The 24,268-nt window shown below is 37.8% G+C and overlaps 3 protein-coding genes across 21 annotated transcripts; 2 read left to right on the forward strand and 1 right to left on the reverse strand.

Moving 5' to 3' along the window:
- Positions 1-349: 349 nt before the first annotated feature.
- Positions 350-2,943, reverse strand: LOC108116235 (protein SHQ1 homolog). The gene is made up of 3 exons (XM_017228026.2): positions 2,575-2,943; positions 2,080-2,488; positions 350-2,021 (listed from the first exon to the last, which is right to left on the reverse strand). Exons 1-3 carry the CDS (start codon positions 2,850-2,852, stop codon positions 873-875), a joined length of 1,836 nt encoding a protein of 611 aa, XP_017083515.1. The 5' UTR covers positions 2,853-2,943; the 3' UTR covers positions 350-872.
- A 637-nt stretch (positions 2,944-3,580) lies between these two features.
- LOC108116203 (phosphatidylinositol-binding clathrin assembly protein LAP) lies at positions 3,581-17,604 on the forward strand. 19 transcript variants are annotated; one of them, XM_017227962.2, is made up of 16 exons: positions 3,581-4,131; positions 7,123-7,265; positions 7,975-8,050; positions 8,398-8,430; positions 8,670-8,772; positions 8,838-8,959; positions 9,021-9,214; positions 9,279-9,415; positions 10,051-10,213; positions 10,284-10,581; positions 11,207-11,302; positions 11,770-12,027; positions 13,300-13,588; positions 14,016-14,115; positions 15,389-15,478; positions 16,165-17,604. In XM_017227962.2, exons 1-16 carry the CDS (start codon positions 3,996-3,998, stop codon positions 16,324-16,326), a joined length of 2,400 nt encoding a protein of 799 aa, XP_017083451.2. In that variant the 5' UTR covers positions 3,581-3,995; the 3' UTR covers positions 16,327-17,604. The 19 variants fall into 19 exon arrangements, with proteins under 19 accessions (XP_017083451.2, XP_017083455.2, XP_017083453.2 ...); XM_017227966.2 differs by having other exon boundaries at positions 13,390-13,588; XM_017227964.2 differs by having other exon boundaries at positions 10,284-10,539.
- A 106-nt stretch (positions 17,605-17,710) lies between these two features.
- On the forward strand, positions 17,711-21,329 carry LOC108116205. Its single transcript, XM_017227983.2, has 7 exons — positions 17,711-19,223; positions 19,275-19,582; positions 19,647-20,200; positions 20,262-20,408; positions 20,466-20,576; positions 20,676-20,833; positions 20,893-21,329. Exons 1-7 carry the CDS (start codon positions 19,004-19,006, stop codon positions 21,180-21,182), a joined length of 1,788 nt encoding a protein of 595 aa, XP_017083472.1. The 5' UTR covers positions 17,711-19,003; the 3' UTR covers positions 21,183-21,329.
- The last annotated feature ends 2,939 nt before the right edge of the window (positions 21,330-24,268 follow it).

The raw sequence follows: 24,268 nt of genomic DNA on the forward strand, positions 1-24,268 counted from the left end.
ATCGTTATGGGTTAAACTTCCATTCCTGAATATGGAATATTTTAAAACAATACAGAATTTTACAGAATTTTAGCTTTGACGTAATCAAGTAGAAGAACTTGAAACTTGATTTACAGTTCCTCGTTTCAGCACAAGAAAAAAATTATCTTTACCCAGACGTCATAGTCTTAATTAATAAATTGATTAATATTAAAAGCAATACACCACACTTTTAATAAAAAAATATTTATTATCCATTTTATACGTTTTCTTTTATAATTTTTTGTGTCGACTTCAATGACATTCTTACAACATTAACTGATAATTCCTTGAAGACTTTTTTGCCCAAAATGTAGTTTTAGTTTCGGCGTTGCTTTCCATTTCCATTTTATTTTATTTAATTTGTTTGTTTTGTTTGCTTGCAGCACCAACAATATCGATATCTATATAATTTATAGATGTATATACAAATGCACAACTAGATTTCGCTTTTCAGAATTCAAAATTCAAATTTTTCGTACTCTAATGCCACACTAAATGCTAAATTTCTGATTTACTTGTATGTGTAATTATAATCGAAGTTATTGTAGAGCAAAGGGGAAAAAATATTTAAATATCTTTTCGCATTTGGCGTGAACAAATCTTTGAGTTTGCGTCTCATTAAATTATTGTACAATTAAGATTTAAGTAGATTGTTTTTTGGGTTTCCTTGTGTAAATTTACATCTTTTGCTTGGTTTTGTTTTTTGTTTGTTTTGTATACTTTACTTGTTGTATTATTTTTAAAAGTAATCACTGTTTAGCCTCCGTTCTTTGACATTAAGTTGGTTGTGTTGCTTGTTTGTTTTGGGCAAGGCAGGAGCAGGACTTGCCGGACTCGGGATAAGTGACTTATTACTTGGTGCTGGTGCTGATGCTAGCAGCGGTCTCGCTGTTGCTGCACTGCTCGATGACGCTGTTTCCTTCGGCTTCGCTACTGGTGGTGGTGGATGAGCTGCTGTCGTCCTCATCCTCGTCTGCCCCATCCTCATCCTCGTCTTCATCTTCTTCGTCCTCCTCATCATCTTCATATACAATTTCGTTCTCGATCAATCGCATGTCCATGTCCATGCTGTCGAAGGAGTCGGTTATGACACTGTCATCATCAGTCGTTGTCTCGTCCTCTTGTCCAGACGTATCGTTATCCAGGTCCAGTTCATCATCGCCCTGGCCATGTTGCTGTGGCGACGAGCCTTCGCTGCCCGTATCAATGCGCATTTCCTGCATTAGCTCCTTGATCAGCTCAGTCTCAATCTCGGTGACACCCAGGCCCAGATGCTGCTTGGTCACGTCCATCAGCACGTTCTTGAGGTTGCGGGCCAAAAGGCGCATGTGCTCATCGCTACAAGCGCTCGGACTGGTCACATAACGGATGTAGTCCTCCAAATAGTAGTTGTTGAAGCTATCACGACTAGGCTCTCCACTGGCGAACTGCTGGTGGGACAGCAGCAACTGGTTGATCAACCAGTTCCGACCGCCCTTTAACACCTCGATGGCATCTCGAACGCATTGGCGGCCCAGCTCGAAATTGCGGTACAGCGGGTAGGTGATCATCCGCCTCATAAAGGCCACCAGGACATCTCGGTAGTTATCGAACTGCTCATAGTAGCAGTACAACGGGCAGAGAATACTTCGCGTCCAACCCGATTCACATGTCGGATCATTGTTGGTCGTCCGCACATCATAGCATATGGCCAGCAGAATGCTGATCAGACCGCAATCGATCTCGTTCTGTCGCAGGATGTCGCTTGGCTGCTGCTCGAGTGACTTTTCCCGGCTGATGTTGTGTAAAAGATGTGCCTGCTCTTGGGTCATGGAAGTCTCGTAGATTTTCGGCTTATAGCGCAAAGGATTCTGGTGACCGGACGGAACCTGTAGCTCCACAAAGTTCATTTTGTACTGTTCACGTGAGAAGCGCTTCATTTCGTCGACCACGCGCTCCTGTCGCCTTTGGATAGGGCTTATTCGATGCGGATCGGAAATGCGGCACACGGCCTTGTCCAGCTGGGGAAACATCTGTGTTAGTTTATCGGAAAGGGGGAGTGGAAAGCAATAAGCTCACCTCAGTCGTGTCCGGCGGACCGCTGTATTGGCTGGCGTAACCGTAACCAAAGTTGTTGGTCAGCTTGTACGTACGCTCTTGGCTGTCGAGCTGTATTTGGCACTGATCGGTGATACGTTTGAGTTTCCATTCCTGCACCAGGGGCTCTTTGTTTGGCAAATGGGTCCTTGTGGCATCGGCCAGCGTGGGCAGGTGCAGAAAGGTGGCAATGTAATCCTTGCGTCCACTCTTCGGTTTAGGTGCATCACCCGAGCCACCACCTCCTCCTCTTTCGCCACCTGATCCTTCCTGGGATCCCGCTGTAAGGGGCAGACAGCGCAGGCAGATCTGGTATTGGTTTAACGCTGTGTTGTACTTTATCAGCAGCGTCTTCAGTTCCCGCAGATCGAAAGTGCGGCGGCTGTGGAATCTGTGTGCGAAAAGGAAATGAAATGCGGAACGATATCGATGGAATTTTGCAAGTGTGGGCGTGCCAGATTGGACGCAGTGACTCACTTGAAAAGCTTGACGTCTGCATAAAAGTAAAGATCGTGCGCGTCGAGGAATATATCGCAGTTTCTTATACGATCCACATGCAACGCGTCCGTCCCTCCCGCTCCTGACAGCCCCGACTCAGCCCCTTGGCCATGCTCCTCGCCAGCGGAAGAAGAAGCAGCAGCAGCTGCTGCTGGCTGAGGCGACGATTTTAAGGACTGACTCGCTACAGGAGGGCGGGGGATCAGCAGCGTGCACGTGTTCTCCAGATAACTGTGTGCAATCTGTCCATTCAACATCTTATAATTTTATTACGTTTCTGCTGAATCTGCTAACTACTGTTTTTTAGTATAATTTTATTTATTTTAATGACCAGTATGACCGCCTACTCGAAACAAAAAAATCAGTCGCCTAAGGCGACTTGCCAGCCATCAAGCTTACGTTATGCTACGTTACGTTCTGGTGTGCTAGTTTGGCTAGATTCCAGACAAATTTAGATAGTCTGAAGAGGGTTATTCTAGGCAATTTTTTCTACCACAGTAATGTTATCAGTAAATTAGACTTCTTACAAATGAAAATAAAAAAGGTATATTTGGTTTGGATTGTATGCTTTTTTGGCTTAATCGTTAAATATAGTTTTTACAAACTATTTACCACAATGCATTAACTCAATGGTTCGTTAATATTAATTATACTTAAAATAAAACCATAAAATGAACATATAAAAATCGTATCAAGCTTAAAAAACTTACACATGCAGCTATACATACAATATTTTATTTAACGTGTTTTCAACCATTTTGTGGTATAAAACTGTTAACTATATATGCATGCATATTCATTTGTACTAAATACAATCTTAATATCCCGATGATGTTTTTAAAACATGTTGTTTAAACATAATTAGAAGTATAACATCAAGTTCCTTCCAATAATTATTTCCTCTTACGTTGTGCAATCGATATTACTCCACTTTACTTTGAAAATCGGAATCGATAACCCGCGATTAGCCATATTGCTGAGGCGTTAGGATATTACTCATACGTCCGCTTCACTTGCCAGTCGCCATTATCGATTTGTGGCAGAGGAAAAATAGAGAATTAAAAAATCGCGTTTCAGCGTTAGGCACCGGTTAGAGAGCGCATTAAACGCGGCGTTAAATTGTTCAGTGCTTGTGACGTAGGAACTTCAAAATCAGTACCGTTTTATTTTTCGTGGAGCTCGCGTAGAAGAATTTTCCCGTTGGAAATATTCTCAATCAATCAATACCACTCTCTCTCTCGCTCGCCCTATACGTGTTTGTGTGCGTCTCTCTCTTTCTCCGTGTATCTGCGTGTGTTTGTGTGTGTGTCGGTGTGGTCTGCTCCTTGGGTGCATAATTAAATTAATCAAGTAAATAAAAGCCATCGAACGGGAGCAGGAACAACAACAACAGCTTCATCATGACCATGGCAGGGCAAACGATCAACGACAGGCTGCTGGCCGCCCGTCACAGCCTTGCAGGCCAAGGACTCGCCAAGTCCGTTTGCAAGGCCACCACGGAGGAATGCATTGGCCCGAAGAAGAAGCACTTGGACTGTGAGTCTCCCCCAATATCTTGCTCTCTCTCTCTCTCTCTCTCTCTCGCACACTCTCTCTCTCGTTGCGTAAAATCACCGTTACATTTCCTAGTTAACACACGGAGAAAAAATCCTATAGCCTTGATACGTAGATCAGGGAAAAATTGTCAACCTCAATTTTAAAAATGTTACAGAAGTATTCATAGAATATTGTATTCCGAGGTCTCAGGGGAACACCCAAACAAAAACTAATTTTTATCAAGAGAAGTAGTTAAGGTGCCTTCTGGCTTTTATAATTTGATAAAACAATGCATGTTTATAGGAAAACGTAAAAAAATTCATATATTTACAATGGAATAAAATATTTAATCACTTTTGAAAATATTGTTAACATTATCAACGAATATATTGACTTTTGATGGGAGGTTACTGATTATAAATAGAGCTTTTAAATATATAAATTTCTCTAACTACCTTTGTTTGTGATGTGGGTCCTTTCCCCTTGGAAAAAGGAATAAAAATGAATAATAAACAATCACAAATATTTTGAATATTACAAATATATTTTAAAAAGTTGGGGTTTTTTGTCATCTACGATGTTATCTAACCGTTTCTCTCTGTGCATACACAATTACAACCGTTAGTACTGTCTGCAAAAGTTAAACAAATACCCATTCAGTTACAACCAGTTCGAGTTGCTTGGCTTTCCTATTCCATCTTCACGTGGTTTTTGTTTTTGTGTGATAAATCGCAAAGTTTTCCGAAAACGAAGCCACCGATTACGGTCCACAGTGCTCCACCACCCACAATTGCACCTGTGCCTCAGCTGCTGCTGTTTGTGGACTGTGTTCGTCATTGTTTCCACTGCCATCCTCTTTTTCTATCCAACGCTCTTTGCGCGCTCTCTCTTTCTCTCTCTAATGTTACGTCACTTTCCCACGGGTGCACGTGTGTTTGTTGGGGCTTTGAATGGCTTAAAACACCTACGAAAGAAGCGATTGTTGTTGTTGCAGTGTCATTGCTTGCTAAATTTATGCCCAACTGTTTTCCCTAATTCGCTGGATTTTGCTTAGACCTTTACATTTCGCATAAACAAGTTCTAATGAGACCAATATCTTGATGACATTCCTGTTGGAATCTGGTTTTTTTTGGCTAGCTTTGCTCGCATGGTGACCCCCTTTTAGTTTGCTGGTTTGCAAAACTTTTCTGAGATGAGTCATCATTTATGGGTACGAGCAAAGGGAATAAAAGAGGGCATTACCATGGGACGTTACTTGCCACATAAACATTGTATTTCATTTGCCGCAATCCAACTTCCAAAGATTTGGCATGTGTCAAGCACTAAAAATAAACGAGTTCTCATTTTGTGGCCACATACACTATATTTGAGTTTTATTTTTTAAAGTATTTAAAGTACAATAATCAATTAGTTTTAGAACACTAACCAGATTAAACCGGGTCTCTGGTCTGGAGCTGTGCCCTTTACTTGATATACAACAGGTAAAGGGCTCCATCATAAAATGTATTTGTTTTACCTATTTTCTTTATTTTCTTTTCTTAACAACTTTCGTCTTAAAATAAAACCAGTTGGGTATTCACGGAAACACAACGAAACCTTAAGAACCAGAAACCAGCCCAAAAGACCCGGGATTATTTCAACCAACACAAGTGGGCAATTATTATTAAAAAAGTATCAATGGGATGCCCATTTTGTCTACAGTGGAGTTGTTTATTTACTGACACATTCCCTTTGTATATTTATTGTGTATTTGTTGAGGAATATTGGCACAAACAAAAGTGAAAATTGAGATACTGAAGCTAAAATATGAATAATTTCGTTAGCTAGAAAATCATAAACTAACAATTTGAATATTTTAATAATGAAACATGCAGCATTCAAGTAAGAAATCTTTTAGATCTCTTAAAAATTAAAAAAAAAAACGATTATAATTTGGTTAGTCATTAAAGGGTTCAAATTTCAATTATGATTCGAAACAGCTGGCTACAAAAAACAAAAAGTTTATAATGAGATGTATAACATACATAGACATTGAGCATTAGAAATGAGTAATTTCAAACAATTATGATCAATATATATGAAAAAGTAAGTGTAAAAGTTAAACGCTTACACAATATCAATGGGACGACCACTGTATTTGTTCACAAATTCATGAGCTTGTTCACAAGGGCCAATCAATTTTCCACATTTAGTGTTTATTGAAATTTGTATTTATTTATGAACGAGTCGAGTATATATGTATGAGTGAATCACTGGTCTGGCGCCCATCAGCTCCTCCAAACAAAGTGAAGCGAAAGGCCGGAGAACATATGCTTTGGCATGTGCAACGCCCCACAAATGATATGCAATTATTCCGTTCTGCGACAAACATTTCCCAACTGAAATGGAAATTGATTCGAATGGAACCGCAAGATTGTAGACACATTGAGTTCAAGCGCTTATCATCAACACTTTTCCGTCTCTAACTGATTTGGCTTCAGTCTTTTAGCTTTAAAGGCGTCTGTTATGAAAAAAGCAAAGATAAGCCAACAACAACTAAGAGCAGCGACCGATAATAGCCCGCTAAAAACAAGATGATTAAATTTATTGAAGGATCGGTTTACAGCTGGGGCTGCCTTTACAATTTCTTTTTCTAAGGGAAATAATTGCACCGACAAGTTAGTTTTAAAAACGAATAAGACAGTAATTTTCAATCGCTTATCAAACATTTGGAGTTACTAACAGTTTTCGAGTTGATGCACACTTAAGTAAAACTTAAATGTTCTATATTTCCCATATATACTTAAATTGATAAGTAGACAAATATTTGCAAGAGACCTTATAATGATTGATAATAGGCTTTGAAATTTTAAAACATTATTTAAACGGATTTAAGGATTCTTTATGTTGTTTTTTGATTTGGGTGATTCCTATTTTTATACCAGAGACTGTATAATAAATGTTCATTATTTGTGATTGGTGTTGAATTAATATACCTTTGTTCTCTTGCAGATTTGGTGCATTGCACAAACGAGCCGAATGTGTCGATACCTCATCTGGCCAATTTACTTATCGAGCGTTCCCAGAACGCCAACTGGGTTGTCGTCTACAAGTCGCTGATAACCACACATCATCTGATGGCATATGGCAATGAGGTTTGTATTTTGTACACATTTATCTGTATCTGCTGTTTGCGAGAAGCTTAGGGGCGTATAACATTCTTGTCGATATTTTATTTTCATTTTTACTTTCATTGAAGCGTTCGTAATGAGGTAATCTGTTTTGATTATATTAATATATAGAGAATGTGGGCAGTGTCCATAGAAAAGGTCACGTACGTTCTGAGGTTCTTGTTATTTGTTTTCTTTTGATGACTCTTTAATGTTAAATAATTACTTAAGCATCACGCTTTGCGGATGCCCTTTCACCGAGCTTATTGTCGTTTTGTTCTTTTTTTTCTGCATTTGCCTCGTCCATTTCTTGGATTTTTATTTGACGACATAATAAGGTTAGAGAGGCATGAATGAAGGAAAATTAATTGTCCTTAAATAAAAGGATAGTTAGGGTTAATTTCGAGATTAATTTCTTTAATTAGTAGGCTTTTCAAAGTTCTTAAATATATGAGTAATTCAATGTCCGATAAGCTGTTAAAAGTAGTATATTTAAAAGTACATCAAAATTTCTCTAATTTAAAGCATAAAAAAGGTGGCTATAAAAATAACATTTTTGAGGCTGAACAAAGACTGTTCCTTATATCCTATTTGCATTTAACTACTAAAATACCACTACTACTAATACTAAAAGATTCAGTTCTATTTCATACATTTTATATGAATTTAAAAAATTTTTCCTGAATTTTTCCAGCGTTTTATGCAATACCTGGCCTCAAGCAATTCTACATTCAATCTCAGCTCTTTTCTGGACAAAGGAACTGTTCAAGGTATAACGAAACATCCCTTTCCTAAAATCCACTTAAATTGTTTCATACGCATACATAATTTGATCAAGTTATAAATTTGAAAATTATTAACTAATGCTTACATTCTGATCATTCCTCTCTCATTCTCTCTTCTCATGCGAATGCTGCGTGATCGTTTGGCTTGTACTTTTATTAAATTAACCATTAACAATAATTTCTAAACAAAAATTATTAATACCGAAATGCGCCGCTTACTGACCCACATACTCTAAACCAAACAAAAACACAAACCGCTGGCTAACAACAACATGAAAAATGCAATTATCCAAACTAAATACTCAAAATCAAACAATATAAACCTTATACAGATGGTGGCATGGGCGTTCCAGGTGGCAGAATGGGTGAGTATTATGCAGAAGCTATTAGCTAGCCATTGGCTGAAACTTTTCCTTTATCGGGCTATAGACGTTGTTTTTCTTTCCTGGTTGTTACTAAAATTTGTTTTAGTTATGAATAAAATCAAAATTAACTAACCCAAAGACTATTATTGTTTTAAGTTTCTTATTTGGCATTGCCTAAAACGTGTGTGTGTCCTCAACTAATGTTAAAGAGTATCTATTAATACTTTAACAATCAACAGGTTACGATATGTCGCCCTTCATTCGGCGCTATGCCAAGTATTTGAATGAGAAGTCGCTCTCCTATCGGGCCATGGCCTTTGACTTTTGCAAAGTCAAGCGAGGGTAAGTAATGCCACATCGTATTTAGTTCTATTTTAATAGATTTGTTTTCCAATCTATCATATTAGCAAAGAGGAGGGCTCGCTGCGCAGCATGAACGCGGAAAAACTTCTGAAGACTTTGCCAGTTTTGCAGGCACAATTGGATGCGCTTCTGGAGTTTGACTGCCAATCCAACGATTTGTCCAATGGTGTGTTTATACATCTATTGTTTTTTGTTTTAATATTTAATATAAAATTTATCTTTTTCAGGCGTCATTAATATGAGTTTTATGCTCTTATTCCGAGATCTCATACGTTTGTTTGCTTGTTACAATGATGGCATCATTAATTTGCTTGAGAAGTATTTCGATATGAACAAGAAACATGCGCGGGATGCCTTGGATCTTTACAAGAAGTTCTTGGTGCGCATGGATCGCGTTGGGGAGTTCTTAAAAGTGGCTGAGGTTAGTAACTCCTATCAGGAAAAATTCTTGAAGTTATATTAATTTGTTCATTTTCTTCTTTTAGAATGTGGGCATAGACAAGGGAGATATTCCCGATTTGACCAAGGCGCCCAGCTCGTTGCTAGATGCTTTGGAACAGCACTTGGCCACGCTGGAGGGCCGAAAGGTATCCGCTGCTAATACGCCCACACAGTCATCGAGGTGTGTTGATCTGGTCTAAGAGTTCATAGCGTAGAATATCACTTAGTTTTTAGTTTTTAAACTTCTTTAATTTGACGATAAGAATCTCAGTACTAAAATTGAATGAATTCATGACCGAGAGCCAAGTAAACTTACGATTATTTAAGCAGTAGATGCTCGCTAGATGAAAGTCAGATTATATAAGTATTACCATATGCTGGATTGTGTTAGCTTTTTATTAGTTTACAGTTTGCTAGATGATCTTCATGTTGTCTGTGCCAGCAGCTTAAAAGTCTACTTTAATGGATCCTGGTCTATAATTTTCATAAAGACGTAACTTTAAAGGTCAAATTACGGATTAAAAGACATCATTTTTACCTAGATAATATTATATACATATACGTTACGTACGTAAATATATATATGTTTTTGTTATAAAATGATGCAGCAGAAACTGTGATAGAGATTTCCTTTTTATTTCCGATTGTTTGATTGTAAAATTTCTATAATTACATATTATTTACCTAACATTACATTGTTTCCTAAGTTATAAATATTTTTAGTTTTATTTTTGACATTATTCATTTATTTCTTTTTTTCTATGATTTTCCTTCGTTGTTAACTTGCACCTGTTTTCGATGCCTGGCAATCATTAGCAATCAACGCAATGTTAAATCCGCTGTCACTGCACTCTCTTCAACCAGCTCGGCATTTGGAACTGCGGCTGCATCCAGCAAGTTTGATAACACCAATGGCATTGACGAGCAGCTAAAGGCCCAGGTGCTGGCCGAGGAGGAGGCCGCCATGAACCAGTACAAGGTGAATTAATTAGTTATTATTACTATTAGAGTCGATGTTTAATCGATTTATCTGCCTGTTCCTTTCCTAGTCCAAGGTATCTTCGCCCACCAGCAGCGGTGCTGCTGGCGCTAGCGCTGCACTAACAAATCCATTTCTATCGTCGCCGCCAGCCGCACAGGCTGGCCAGCCGATAGTTGATCTGTTCGGTGCCGCGTCGGCGCAGCCCGCTGCTGCTGCAGCAGCCACCAAGGCCTCCGACGATCTGCTGCAGTTGGGCAATCCATTCGCCGATATGTTTGACGCCAGCGGCGGCGGCGGCGGAGCATCCGCCCCAGGAGCCACAGGTGCTGCACTCAATGCCAATAATTTGTGGATGCATAATAATGGTAGCATGTTATAATTTTCTTATTATTTCGTCCTAAGTTCTTGACTAGCTTTTATCATTTGAGTTATGTTAATTTCGTGCTGTACATAGGTAACAGTCGGTGTGTAAGTGTAGTGATCTTATATTGTCGTAACCGTAAAGAAAAAAGAATCAGAGCTATGAGGAGCGCACTTTTCCGGCGCCCTAGACGCCCCTCACCCTCTCTCTTTCTCTCTTTATCACTCTTATCCGTCCGGCCTAGCCGTCTGCTTGCACAAGACTTTCATGCACCATTATCCATACTTGTAATCATAATGATATACTTTTGTTATATATATATTTAATTATTTACCTTAATTGTTTCTGTAAGTTTTTTAATTTCTTTTGAATTCTTGTCTAATGTATTGTTACTCTTTATTTTTTCATCACTGTTTTTTTCCAACCCGAAACAAATAATGACAACAACTTCAACAATGATAACGATACCGAAAATACCAACTCCTCGAAAACCAAAAACAAAAAACCAAACCAATCGCTAATCTTCCAAAACACGCCAACGACCATCGCCCACCGTCCACCGCCCACACAACACCCAACAAAACTGAATACAAAACCACCAAAAAAATATGAAAAAAAAACAAACATAGGTTTCAATGGCGCTTCAGTTTCCTCCGCTGCTGCAACAAACGCATTCGTTTCCGATAGTAATTTCTCATCCGTTTTTGGTAATACGGAACCGGCAGGTAAGTTCCTCAATGGCCCACAGTCTTCATTCATTCCTTTAACTGCAAGCTACAATCTAATGATAAGAATATATATCTCAATATGCAGTCACTAACAAAACGCTTATTTATTACTAACTATTCAAAATTAAGTGAAAATCGAAGCAGATTAAGTTTACTAATTATAGCAATGCTAATCATAACCTCTAACGTTGCTGTGTTTATAAAGTAATAATATAAATGTTAGCATGTTATATTAATAAGCCCACTTTGCAGTTATTTGTTAAACAGGCTAGGAAACGTTTTGTATTTTTAATATAGGATCTTTAAAATCCAGCATTATGCGTGAAGAAGTTAGAATTCGTTTTCTCTACCCTTCCTCATTCCTCAATGTTAGTTTGTTAATAATATTTGATTAATAATTATAATTTTTTTTAATATTTATTTTAATTGTTATCCTGTAAATGTTTGCGTTGAATTTCACACAGCTTCGACGTCGTTGCCAAATCCATTTTTCGATGATATGTCGTTGCCACAAGGCCCACTCGCTTCTGCATCTGTTGCTGCGCCCTTTGGCAACAATATCAATTTCATGGATCAGCAGCTGCAGCAACAACAACAATCGGCATTATATGTGCAGCAGCAGCAGCAGCAGTTTGAACTACAACAGCAGCAACACCGACAGCAATTGGCGCAACAGCAAACGATGTTGCCACCTTCCATGCCAGCAGCTCAGTTTCCATCAGGTGAACCTTAGCCGTTCCTCGACGAAAACCAAAATCCAAAAACCATTTCAACCACAAGCATAAAGTCCCTCCGCGTGCTTTGTTTTTGTACAAAGCTTGTGCTCTATCACTAGCTTGTAGTGATTCAGCAGACACTGAACTTTCGCTCAGCATATCTACCGAGATCCTCCTCCGAGCTTTGTCCTGTGCCACAGATGCTCATCCACACAGAACACGCTTTGCCCACTGTTGTCTGCTCGTGTCTTTAAGCTATTTTGTCCATCTTAACTGTCGTAATCGATTTGGAGTCGTCCTGTGTTTTCGACAAGAAAGCTGCGTTGTTGTCCTTTTGCATAAGTATTTTGTTTTAGTTTTCAGCTTTTTCGTTTTTAAAATATATCTAACTTATTAGTTTTTGTGTATGTTCAATGTGCTAACTGTAATTGTGTGATAATTGAATTATAAAATTATTTTGTGTGTGATAATTCAAATTTAAGATTTTATGTAATTAGGAGAAGTTAGCTTAAAGTCAGATTCTCCTTTTGCTTTTTGAGGCAGAACTTTCTGAGGCCTTCCTTTCTATAATATCCTTGTATTGTCTCTAAAACTAATATTTTACCTAATATACACTTAACAAACTGCAAAAATATCATTAACATAAAAATATTCTGCTTTGGGTTGCTTTTGTAAATAATCTTAACATCTGTCATGTGTTTGTAGATAAGAACTTAATCTTAATCCTAAGTCGAAGATCATTAGATATCGAAGAATCCCATATATTTATATATATACGATGCAAATTCATGTTATTTATTTTGTAAATGTTATTTTTTCTCTTTTTCTCTCTCTTATGTTCTTATGTACTGAACGTAAAAAAAAAAAAAAAAAATATCAAAACTAAAAACAACCTCACATTGTCTCATGTTAATGTTGGTGGCACAAATCCATATCCGAACACTTAAAATCTCTATGAAACGCTAAAAAATATTTGTGTGTTTTATAATTACGCTGGCAAAATGAAAAAAAAAAAAAAAAAAAAACAATTTAAAAATATCAAATTTCGACGGTAAACAAACTCAACGCTAACTCAACAAACATCAAAAACAAATCCTTTGGGCTCATCGGCTTCATTGTCTATGCATATCTACTATATATATATATATATACATATACCAAATGTGTTTGTCTCTGTGTATAAATGTCTGCTAAAAAACGGTGCATTGGCTTTGGGTATCCCACGAAAAAAATAAACCAACCATATCGTGTGAAATGTATAAACTAAACGTATCAAAGGCTTCGATGCCTTGGGCGATGTCCTGAAGCCGGCCTCAGCCAGCAACAGCAACAGCAACAACAGCAATCAAATGAACGTTGTCGCCACAGGTTACTCCAGCAATAGCAGCTCGATCCTGGCGTTACAACAGCAGCAGCACCACCAGCAACATCAGCAGCAACTGCACCAGCACCAGCAGCAACAGCAGCAGCCACCGGCTGGCACTGGGAAGATAATTACCGGCGACTTGGATAGTTCACTAATGTCACTAGTTGATAACTTAAATATAAACAAAACGGCAAGTGCAAAGTGAGTAAATCGAGCCACTATAATGACGATAGATCTATGTGCGTGCGTTCGAAAGTGAAGCCAAAACCAGAAAGTTGATCAGTATCCATGTTGTCACATCTCCATCATCAGTTCTCACGCAGTAAAAATGGTTGAATCGTATCCCTAAAAGATCTTCAGTTTCGAAGTGGTGAAAGATCATGTTGATCTCAGTCCAAGTTCCACATCCTTTAATCCAAATCAATAAACCTTCTCCGAACTGACCTTCCCGTCCATAAAGCCATATTCATGTTCCATATGTGTACATATAAATACCCATCCATAAAAAACAAAATATAGTTCGAAATCACGCAGAAATCTGTTTAGATAGATAAAACCCCCAAAATTCAAATGCCGTGTTCATTGACGCCGTCTATATCATTACTCTCTTACCCCATTATTCTCATAGACCCGTGCAATGGAATTCACCTAAAAATACAGCGAAACCAGGTGCTAATTGGACACCCCAACCAATGGCGGCTACTACTGGTGCTGGCTATCGTCCCATGGTGAGTTTTGCCTACTCTAACTCTACTCTCTACTGTCTACCGAACTACTCTACTCAAAAACTACCAAATACTACTCGCAAGAATCCGAAAAGTAAAGCCAAACTCTACGTTGCCTCGAATTTGTTCGACTTAAACGTGAGATTAAAATCAATAATTCGAATACACTACTATATAGAAGTCATGCCGAAGCAGATTAAATTAAAGAAGAAAAGTCAAAATAAGAGAAAAAACAATGCCAGAGCAGAAAACAAAGGACACTTTTTTACTTACTTATGTAATTGCATTGTTTTTCCCTTTAATTTTCTTACGATTTTGTGTCACCCAACACTTTAGGCCACACTTCATGTACAGTACAGTATTTTTGCCTAATTTATTGTCGATTAACTTATCAAAATTAATGTTTATTTATCGATTGCACAATCAGTTTCGATTTACAACTTGAGCTACTTGGTTGTCTTGATTTTTAGTATATCTTCGATCTGTATGAACATTTTCTCAGCTTGCTTAAACTTCCTTTTGAATCAAAAAGTAAAAAAAAAAAGTAATTTAATATTATCTCATCGTCGCTAAATCCTTTGAATTTCTAAATGTTGTTACATTTGTTATTTTATAATTGTGATTTGTGAATTGAAAAAAGAACAGACCAGAATCAAAGTGCAAACCAAGTCTTTGCGGGTTGTAAGTTATGACTTTATGTTTATCCACAAAATCTTTGCCCTGATTTTCATACACTCCCCACCGTATACTAAGGAATCACATACAAAACAGCACTGTAACACTAGCACTAGGGCTAAGTTTAGTGGCACATCTTGGCGATATGGTCTAAAGGGCTAAGACAATGGGGGTTTGAGTCTTTACACGCAACACACGCAGGCCAAAAACGACAGACTTCACATATTTCCATTTTATGATTTTAATTGATTATTATTTTGATTTTTATTTTGCATTTCAAAAAAGTATATATAAACTATCAACTACTTTCTTTTCTTTATTTTATGTTTGCTTTATATCTCAACTATCCCAACGCATACCGCAAAATCGAATATCGAAACTCGAAAATCGTTAACCGAATCGAATCAAATTGAATCAAAACCTAAATATATATTGAAACCAATCAAACAAACAAACAACAAACCCATCACGTATGACAACTCACGCTGCGCCTGTGTTAATGCTGTCTGTGTGTGTGTGTGTATGTATGTGTGTTTGTGAAATATCAATATATATTCTATCAATATGCCAATATAAATATATATCAATATGTAATACGTAGGCACATGGCATGACCGTAAGTCCTGCGCCAGTCACAATCAATCATCCGTATATACATGCTAGTTATCCTGTAATGCCAAATTATATGCAGGTAAGATGATGCTGAAACCAACGAAAAATCAACAAAAACCATTACAAATTTCCAAACAGAATGAAAAATTATGAAAAACTATCATTTTGATTTAAACTTGAGTTGCCGTTTTTCCTTAAAAAACAAGTTTATATATTCATTTTTTACAAAGTCTTTTGGTTTCATTACCTTAAACATTCGAAAATCTATCATCTCCAGCACTATATAACGTGTAACGTGTAAAAGCGACCTATACGCCAGTAAACTTCCTTCTAACTTCTAAAGAAACCCCGACATGTATATCCTCTTTTGGTTAACGGCCACAAACGCGTGCTCTAAATGTTCCTCCTCTCTGGTTCTCGTCTCTGAACTAAATTGCATTATTATCTTGCACTTATCAGTTAATTTATTATTTCAATTATAATTTTGTTAGAGGTATTTATTAGTATGAGTTCAGTTACTGTTTCACTTGTTTGTAGACCTCACTACCTTACGTATGATTCCGTATGTAGCAACTGTTTTCCAAGCTCACGGTGGCCCCTCTCCTCCTATATAATGCCCAACCGACAACTATTTTCCTTTCACTGATTTTGTAGCATTGCGTCTGATATAGCAATTTATAAATACTGCCCTTATCCAGTGCATGAATTTCAATTAAAAAGTTGGTTTAAGCCTGTGTTTAATGCTTATTTTATGGACTCTTGTAGGGAATGCCGGTGATGGGGCAGTCAGCAGCCCCTTTGACTGGGGTGCAACCGACGATGATGGCGGCGCCGCACAGTAATGCGACGGGCATCATGCAACCAATCCAGCCAACGCAGAATGGCGGCAATAAAGGCGTCCCACTCGACCCATTTGGTGCGTTATAAGCAGTCCCCAAGGAGCTAATGCGTGCAACCCACTCACTCACTCAATCTAAGCGCTCTAACCTCATAGACAGCAAAACACCACATCAACCACTCTCACAGATACACAACATGCGTAATAAAATATTAAACAAAACCAATTATTATACATATATATATATATATATTATATACATGTGCAAGTGAAAACTAAGAACATGAAATTGCATTATATAACATGTTTACACTATGCTACAGAAACAATATAGAAAGTTTATGAAAACAGCAGAAAAACAACAAAAGCAAACACAAAAGAAACGGAAGCAGATGCAGATAAGAAAATTATATTATAATGTTGAACATTGAGCGATCACGAAAAAACAAATGCTATATACATATATATATATGTACGAATAGATATATATATATATATATTTATATTATTACTATTTAAATGAAAAACAAATAAGTTTGACTATTTATATGTATACACCAATTTATATACTATGCTAAAACGAATGAGGAAAAGCAGAAGCAGAAGCAGATGCAGAAAGCGAAAACGAAACAATTTCCATAAATAGCTAAAGGAAAGTAACCTATGTGAAATATACCTATGAAATCTATGAAATAAGTCTATACAAAACCTGTAGTTGTGTCCTACGCCAATCACTAAACACACGTCGAATTATGTAGTGGAACTATGTTAACTGTCTCAAAGCAGAACGAAGATTGAAAATGAAACTCATTCAGAAATGTTATTTTCAAACTCAGTCCAAGTGCTGGCACAGCTTAACGTAATAATTTGCAATATTTTAATCCGTCTATCTAATGTTTTTCTGTTATTTTTTAGTCAAGTCTGGTGGCTAAATACCTATTATATGTTTTAAATTGTTATTAAGCAAATTATGATTTGTTAAAAAGAGGGAAATATTTGTAAATGCATTCCAAACTAGCTTCAATTTTGTCCAAATTTAATTTGCGAAGGAGAAAAACATTTGTAATTATTAAGTATTATTTAAAACAACAACAAATTCTAACAACGCTGGTGTAAAATGTGTTGATAATATGTTTAAAATCTAGGAAAAAATCAAACAAACAAACAGCAACGTTTATTTAATATGTGTTATACTTTAGTATTAGACATTTATTTAATTGCTTCTGGGCATTCGATACGTAACTGACATCAAATACGTAGTTCATTTCAAGAATGTGTACATAAGGCAAAGACGTGTTTGTAGAAGTTTTCCTACAGCTCGACACGCTGAACTATGTTTAAATAAAATTTATATAAATTATATTAAATATTCAGTTTTTATTATTTCTAATTTTGTGCGGCACTGGAATTTTGTTGCCAAAATCAAACAAATTTTATTGACTTCCAAATCTTTTATCAACTCCAACCCACCACCCCCTTCTGTGTGTATCTTCTTGACGGTTCAAAGGTTTCTTCACCTAGCTTCACAGCCAACTCATAATTGCTTCAAATTCTGTCGCTTATATACTCCCATTAGTGGGTGTCTGTCCGCCTTAAATGGTCATACTTTCCTTTAAGATTATATAGCAGCAGCTATAAGCAAAATCTTCGACGTTACCCATGAGAATTAATCACATAAGCAAAAAAGTATGCTATATTTTTGCACCAGCCAAAACGCAATTCTATTGCTCACCAAAGTAGGCCACAGTTTAGAGGAGAATACATATAAGAAGGTTGACCGGGACTAGCAATTCTATGCTTTTCCTTGGATTAAATAGGTGGGTCAACTCTCGTAGGCAAAGAACAACAACGCAGATGCAATAATCGTTAGAAGCAAACAATCATGTATGGAATTTTCATTAAAGCTAGAGCTAATGTAAACGTAAAAGCCACACAACCCAAATCAATGTAAATTTAGCTAAATTATACACTCAAAAATTACAAAAAAAATGTTTTATGACAATATTTATACGCTGGTGTTTGAGCTAAACTATACTCATACTTAGGGCTAACTAACTTAAAACTACAATTACTGTCTACATGCAGAACTAAAATTAAAAGCAAACTGCGACCACTTGTTGATGTTTCGAATGAGATTTAAAAAACACAAAAAAGATCAAAAGGCAGTGAGTTATCTTTGGCCGACAATTTCCCATGAAATGCGCTTAGAGGGTTGGCTTACCAAATCGAAATGTATCTTGTAGATAACCATAGATCGTGCAATATACAGATTATCTACGACTAAGAACTATTTATGTTTGAATCAAAATGTTACTGCGTTTACTATTAGTTTGTGTATTCTCTCTAAAATGAACTCTATTTAAAAACAAATATATAAGAACACCAAGAAAATTAAGATATTTTTGTCACAATGAATTCTTACAATTCAATTCGATCCAGGCTCACGGAAATGCAAACTATTTGGGTATGTAATGTGCACACATTCTCATTAAATAGGAGTAAACAATATTGTGTATTATTAAAAATTCTGTTCAAAAACAAACCCAACTCCAAAAACAAACAAAACAAAACAGAAATGAAATGTTAGTGCAAAATAAATGTGTAAAATAATGGATTTTGTTTTATTTCTCTAGTAGGCTGTTATGATATTTCTCAAACATTTTCCTAGAAGTGATCAAATATTTAGTTAGTAATCAAAGCTCTATCAGCTACATAAACTTACAAACTTAGCCAAGAGCACCTAAAGATACATTTACAAAACTAAATATGCCACCATGTACATTGCGCCAGAGGGGCATGGCCTATATACCACGTCGGGACAAGAATCGGGAGAAGGATGTCCTGGCCCCGAAGCCAGTGCATCCGCGCTCCTTGCGCTTTCATGGATTCTTCGGCATGTCATATGTCCACCAGCATGTGATGGTCGATGAACGATGGACCCCCAACTCGCTGACGGAACAGTTCAAGGGAATGACCGACTTGTTGAGTAAGATACCTTTTTTTTTTGGCTTGGCCATTGAGTAACCATATTGAATAGCGCGTCGTTTGGTTTTCAAGAACCATGAGTCCAAGGCCAATCGCCTCCGGTATTTTCGCCAGAACAAGCGTCTAAAGTTGCAATGCCGCGATGGACGCACCAAATTGCAGAATATTCTGGTCAACGACAATACCCATAAAATTCGTAACTTCCTCATCAACCACAAGGATATGCAGAGGCTGTACCAGAAGATGCCCATTCATCTGGTGGTCGATAACATAAATCAGCGTACCTTTGTGATGAGGAAGGAACGAGATCGTCTGGAGTTTCGGTTGGATCAGTTGAAACAGCACTACAAAGAACAATTGGTTGGTATAGTTGCTCTCCTATGCGATATTTTCAAAATTTATCGATTTTATAAACGTATTTTAGCTGAGACGAGCTCTTCTGCAAAACCGTATCAAGTACCAGAACGAATTTATTCTCGACGAGGAGCTGAAGTCACGAGTTTTCCTCAAGAAGATAGAGAACTCGAATGTTCGCCTAAAGGCTATTAAGACGATAAACAACACGTATAAAAAGATGATTCAGGTGCTGGTCCATGACGAGATATTTTACGAACCCATCTTGCGCTCCCTCAGCAGTGATATGGATGATCAGTCGAACTTCATCAAACATATCCTGTTCCTGGGCATGCCGGCCATAACGAAGTTCAAGGAGCTGAACGACGAGTTTAGGCACATGGAGGACAAATCCCGCAAGAATCTGCAGTTGAAACTCCAAATGTTGGCCTCTCTCAAGAAGCCGGCGGGTTCGATCAATTTCAACAAGCCCAAAGAGGCTCCTCCGACCACGAACCTAAAGCGCTATGTTCGCGAAACACAAAGCATGATGATCCTAAAACTAGAGCTTAAGGCGGTGGAGAAGACAATCAAAGAGGTCAAGTTTGTGACACTTTGTTCTCAGGCTAAGGAAATTTATCCAAGGTTTGTAATGGAAGTTGATTTTATGCATTTCTTCATATTTATATTTATATACTTATATCAGAATGAAGAGTCAGGTGGACAACAATGATAAACTGCATCGCATGATCGTCAACGATATGTTGGCTCATGAAATGCTGGAGACCAAGATGAAGTGCGCCAGTGTCTTGAAAGGGGTTTTGGTCAACAATCTTTCAGAGGAGGAGATCAAGTGGGTTTTCTATTAATATTTTATATAGAAATTGTTCTTACATTAACTTTACTGTAGTCGCTTGGAGCGCATTAAGGATCTGAAAAAGATGTTGCAAAACGATACTCAATTCGAACAAGATACACTGCAGCATCTAAAGAACAGAGCTGATGCTTATGTTATGTTAAGGTAAGGGTAAGATGAATTACTAACACTTCTTTATTTATAGCAAATTCAATTATAAAAGCTTAATTCTATAACTCAATCTTGGCATTACTCTTCTTGTAGAGTAAGTATTTGGAACCTGCTGGAAATTCTTCGCCATATTGATCGCCAGCCCAAATTGCTGCGAGCCCAATATCCAAACTCGTACCTGAAGCTGCCTTTGCTTAAATTCGAAATGCTAAACATGAGGGCCGCTGCCCCAGAGATTTTCGAGGAAAACAGTTGAGTGGCCATCCTACCTCATAGAAAACCCATAAATCTAACCAAACTCCCTCCACAGTTGATAACATAATGCATATGGTGAAGCGTAAGATCTACAAGCTGATGAAGGCCTATACAGTTGAGCTGAAACCAGCCACGATCAAGCGAAATGTCGAAGAATACCATGCAGATTTCTTGACCAGTCTGGACATGTTCGAGCCGGTGGACAATGAAGAGCAGGCTCCAACAGCTCCCGAGGATGATATCCTGCAGGAGAACAAGACTATGGCCAATGTGCCAAATCGCAAACAGATCAAGGCACAAAGTGCCAAGCTCGTGGAGGAGCTGGCCAAGCGGGATGAAATGTAAATATTTCGTTTCAGCAGTTGTTTTAAAGCTGTCTTAAATTTTAAGTAAGTTAAATTCTGTAAGTTAAAAATCAATTTCAAATGCCTGCAATTGCTGGGTCAACAAAAAAAAAATAAAAATCGTGAGTCTTGCTTTGGCGAAATGCCGAAAAACGGAATGCCTTCCAGTAGTCGCCTTTATATAATTGATCTATAATTGCAGCAAAAGTTGCTTACTTTGCTGGGATCTTAAGTTGAATCAAGCCGTGGATTGCCTCAACTTTTTGGCTTTTGTCGACGCCCTGCATTTTCAGCAGTTGCAACAATTGCGAGGAAGAATTATTGTTGCCTCATCTTATAATTTGGGAGTTTTCCCAGTTTGATTTGTGGGTTGTGCAAGGTGTGAATGCTGTTCAGAAGAAGATAAACCTTCAAGTTTGAATACGATGCGGTCAACCTTCTATAGATTAATCCGAATTCGTTGGGCATATTTTTGTGGAAGCTCAATGAATGCATCAATAGAGCCATTAATCATTTCCTGGCCACTCCACAGCGATTTCCTGTCAAGTCTTTTGCCCGAAAAAGGTCAGTGGTTGTCATAAAAGTTTACTCGCTCGAACGTCAACGGATGGGATCATTCGGCCAAAATGAAGTTGACTGGATGGATGGGTTGGCTGGGTTATGGGCTTTTATTTTTTGTAGTCTTAGAGGCAGGCGCACGCTTCCATTCGAATCCGCAGTAGTAGTAGTACACTTGCCGACCGTCTTCCTATCTATCTGCACTGTTATATCTGCGTACACGATATCACGCCGACTTAGAGAAGAAACCGAAAAAAAAAAAAACCTGGCACGGGAGCACGCGAGACCATAAGCCGCCAAATGAGGTTATGCAAGTCTCACATTATTCGCGGGCCACCATGTTTATTCATATCCACACTCTCGAACATATTCACGATGTGGTTATTGTCATTGTTCCCCCTCCTCAAAAAGCCAGACAAATTGGATGCTGGAAGTGCTTCTCCCAAACGAAGGTGATGGTGTTTTGGTGGCTGCCCTTAAAAGTTAATTTTGTGGTCAACTTTCGACACTTGAATGAAATGCTTTTCTTTGGTCTACAAATATTTTGATTGGTTTTTATTTTTGTGGTTAACTTATTTGGTACATAAAGTAACTCAAACTAATAGCTATGAATTAGATTAAGTTTATTTAATAAATGTCTTGCAAAGCACCAAATTCTTAATTATTATTTCTGATCTGAATCGATCACTTAAATAATTAAAAATAAATCCATTAAAGGCCACTGCATAATTGACATCATAAATCATAAAATCACGGAAATACCAAGACTCGAAATCAATTAATCCAATTGGGGAATGAGAATAATTATACTCGAAATCAATCGAATAGGGCAATTAGTTATGGGGGGTTTCTACTGGTTTGTCAATTAAAGAAATCTCTTGCTTCTACTTAAAAGTTAGTTACCTTAAAAAGGTTGCCCGGTCATCTTTTCACATGACCCACTCCCAGGATCATCGACGTGATTGAGCCTTACAAATGGCTAATTTGGACATCGTAAATCTTCATAAACCAAACGATGCAATTTCTCGGACTTAACTCGAACTGTCTTCAAGTAGTCAAAACCTATTTAACCCGCCACTTTGCACTCTTGCCCCAAAACGACGATGAGGCCTGCTCAGTTCCTGTTGCCATCGTTCAAACGGTTGCCAGTTGCAACATTTCAAGAAGCCACAACCCACCGGCAGCCGTTCGTTCGTCCAATAATTATGAACCTTCTTGGCTGTTGGCGGCAGTTTGTGTTTGAAATTATTCGCATAGTAGCCCCAGCATCGTGGCAACAACAATTGGTAGTCAGTCAACTTAACGCGGTCTGCGAAACTAGCCAATTTCTGTTCGTTTCTGCCGGCTGAATCGTGGCCAAAGTTTTTCTTTCCTTTTTTCTTTTTTTGTACAATTTGTAAAACGAAGACGAACTGCAGGGAAATTGAAGGAAACATGTTATGGAAATTAATGCGACGAAAATGGATTACTCTAGCCTAGGAGAATTTTAAATATTATAGATTCAAATTGTCTTTGGCTTTTTTTCAGCATAGAAGATTACTATTTTGATTATCATACTTAAGTAAAAACATTTCTTAAATTTTTAAAGCTCTGTAAGTAAATAATTAAATAGTCTTTGCCAATATAACGTTTCCTTAAGACCATAAAGAAGCGAGTTTAATATTATATTACCTATAGGATCATACCCCTATTGAGGGTATAAATGTAGGATTTACTGCATTGCATGCAGCACCCCCAGGAAATTATCTTGTCAATGGCTGCGCTTCAATTGCAGTCCAGCTATTGTTGGGCTTGGGCTTGGGCTTTCGTTTTTGGGGTCCGTGGCCAACTCCTCCGCATCTGACTTGGTCTGAGATGGACAGTAGCCGCCCGGACCTGGCTAGCAGTTCCCTTTTTTTTTTTTGTTATTTTTGGAAGCTCGTTTTTGAGGTGTGTTCCTGTAAGGCGCATGATCCCAACCATATTTCTTCTTCATTTGCTGGCATAATTTACATATGGTTATATAACACTGTGGCATCAGGGAGGCATCAGGGGTAAACGTGCTCATTGCAAAACTCGGCTCCAACTGATGCGGCATGTTTTATTTAATTGCCAACGAGTCATACCAAGGAAAACGGCGCACAGGAGAGATCCCAAAGTCGAGTACACATGTAACAGTTAACATCGATTCCAAACAACTAGCCATCCATCCATCTACCTATCTATCCCCTTGCAATTGGTGATTTGTAGGGCAGACAGTATTGTCTTTTGTTCGTGGTCAATGGCTGCGTAAAGGTTTGCAAACGTGTTTCCCCTTTCAAGAGACCCAGCATGTGGCCTGGATGCCGAGATGTGCTCTTCACAACCATCATTAAACAGAGCTTATAATTTGTCAATGCTTCTGCAGACATAATGTATATAATAAAATTGGATTTGCTCCAAATAAATCTGGCAAATTAATTGGGTTGGTTTCCCGAGGTAATGTCCCCGAAAAGACATCAAAGTAGCAACCAATTCGGGTTATTATATCACCTGCAGAACAATACCAAT

Source organism: Drosophila eugracilis, unplaced genomic scaffold (genome assembly GCF_018153835.1).
Source record: "Drosophila eugracilis isolate 14026-0451.02 unplaced genomic scaffold, ASM1815383v1 contig_722, whole genome shotgun sequence".
NCBI lineage: Eukaryota > Metazoa > Arthropoda > Insecta > Diptera > Drosophilidae > Drosophila > Drosophila eugracilis.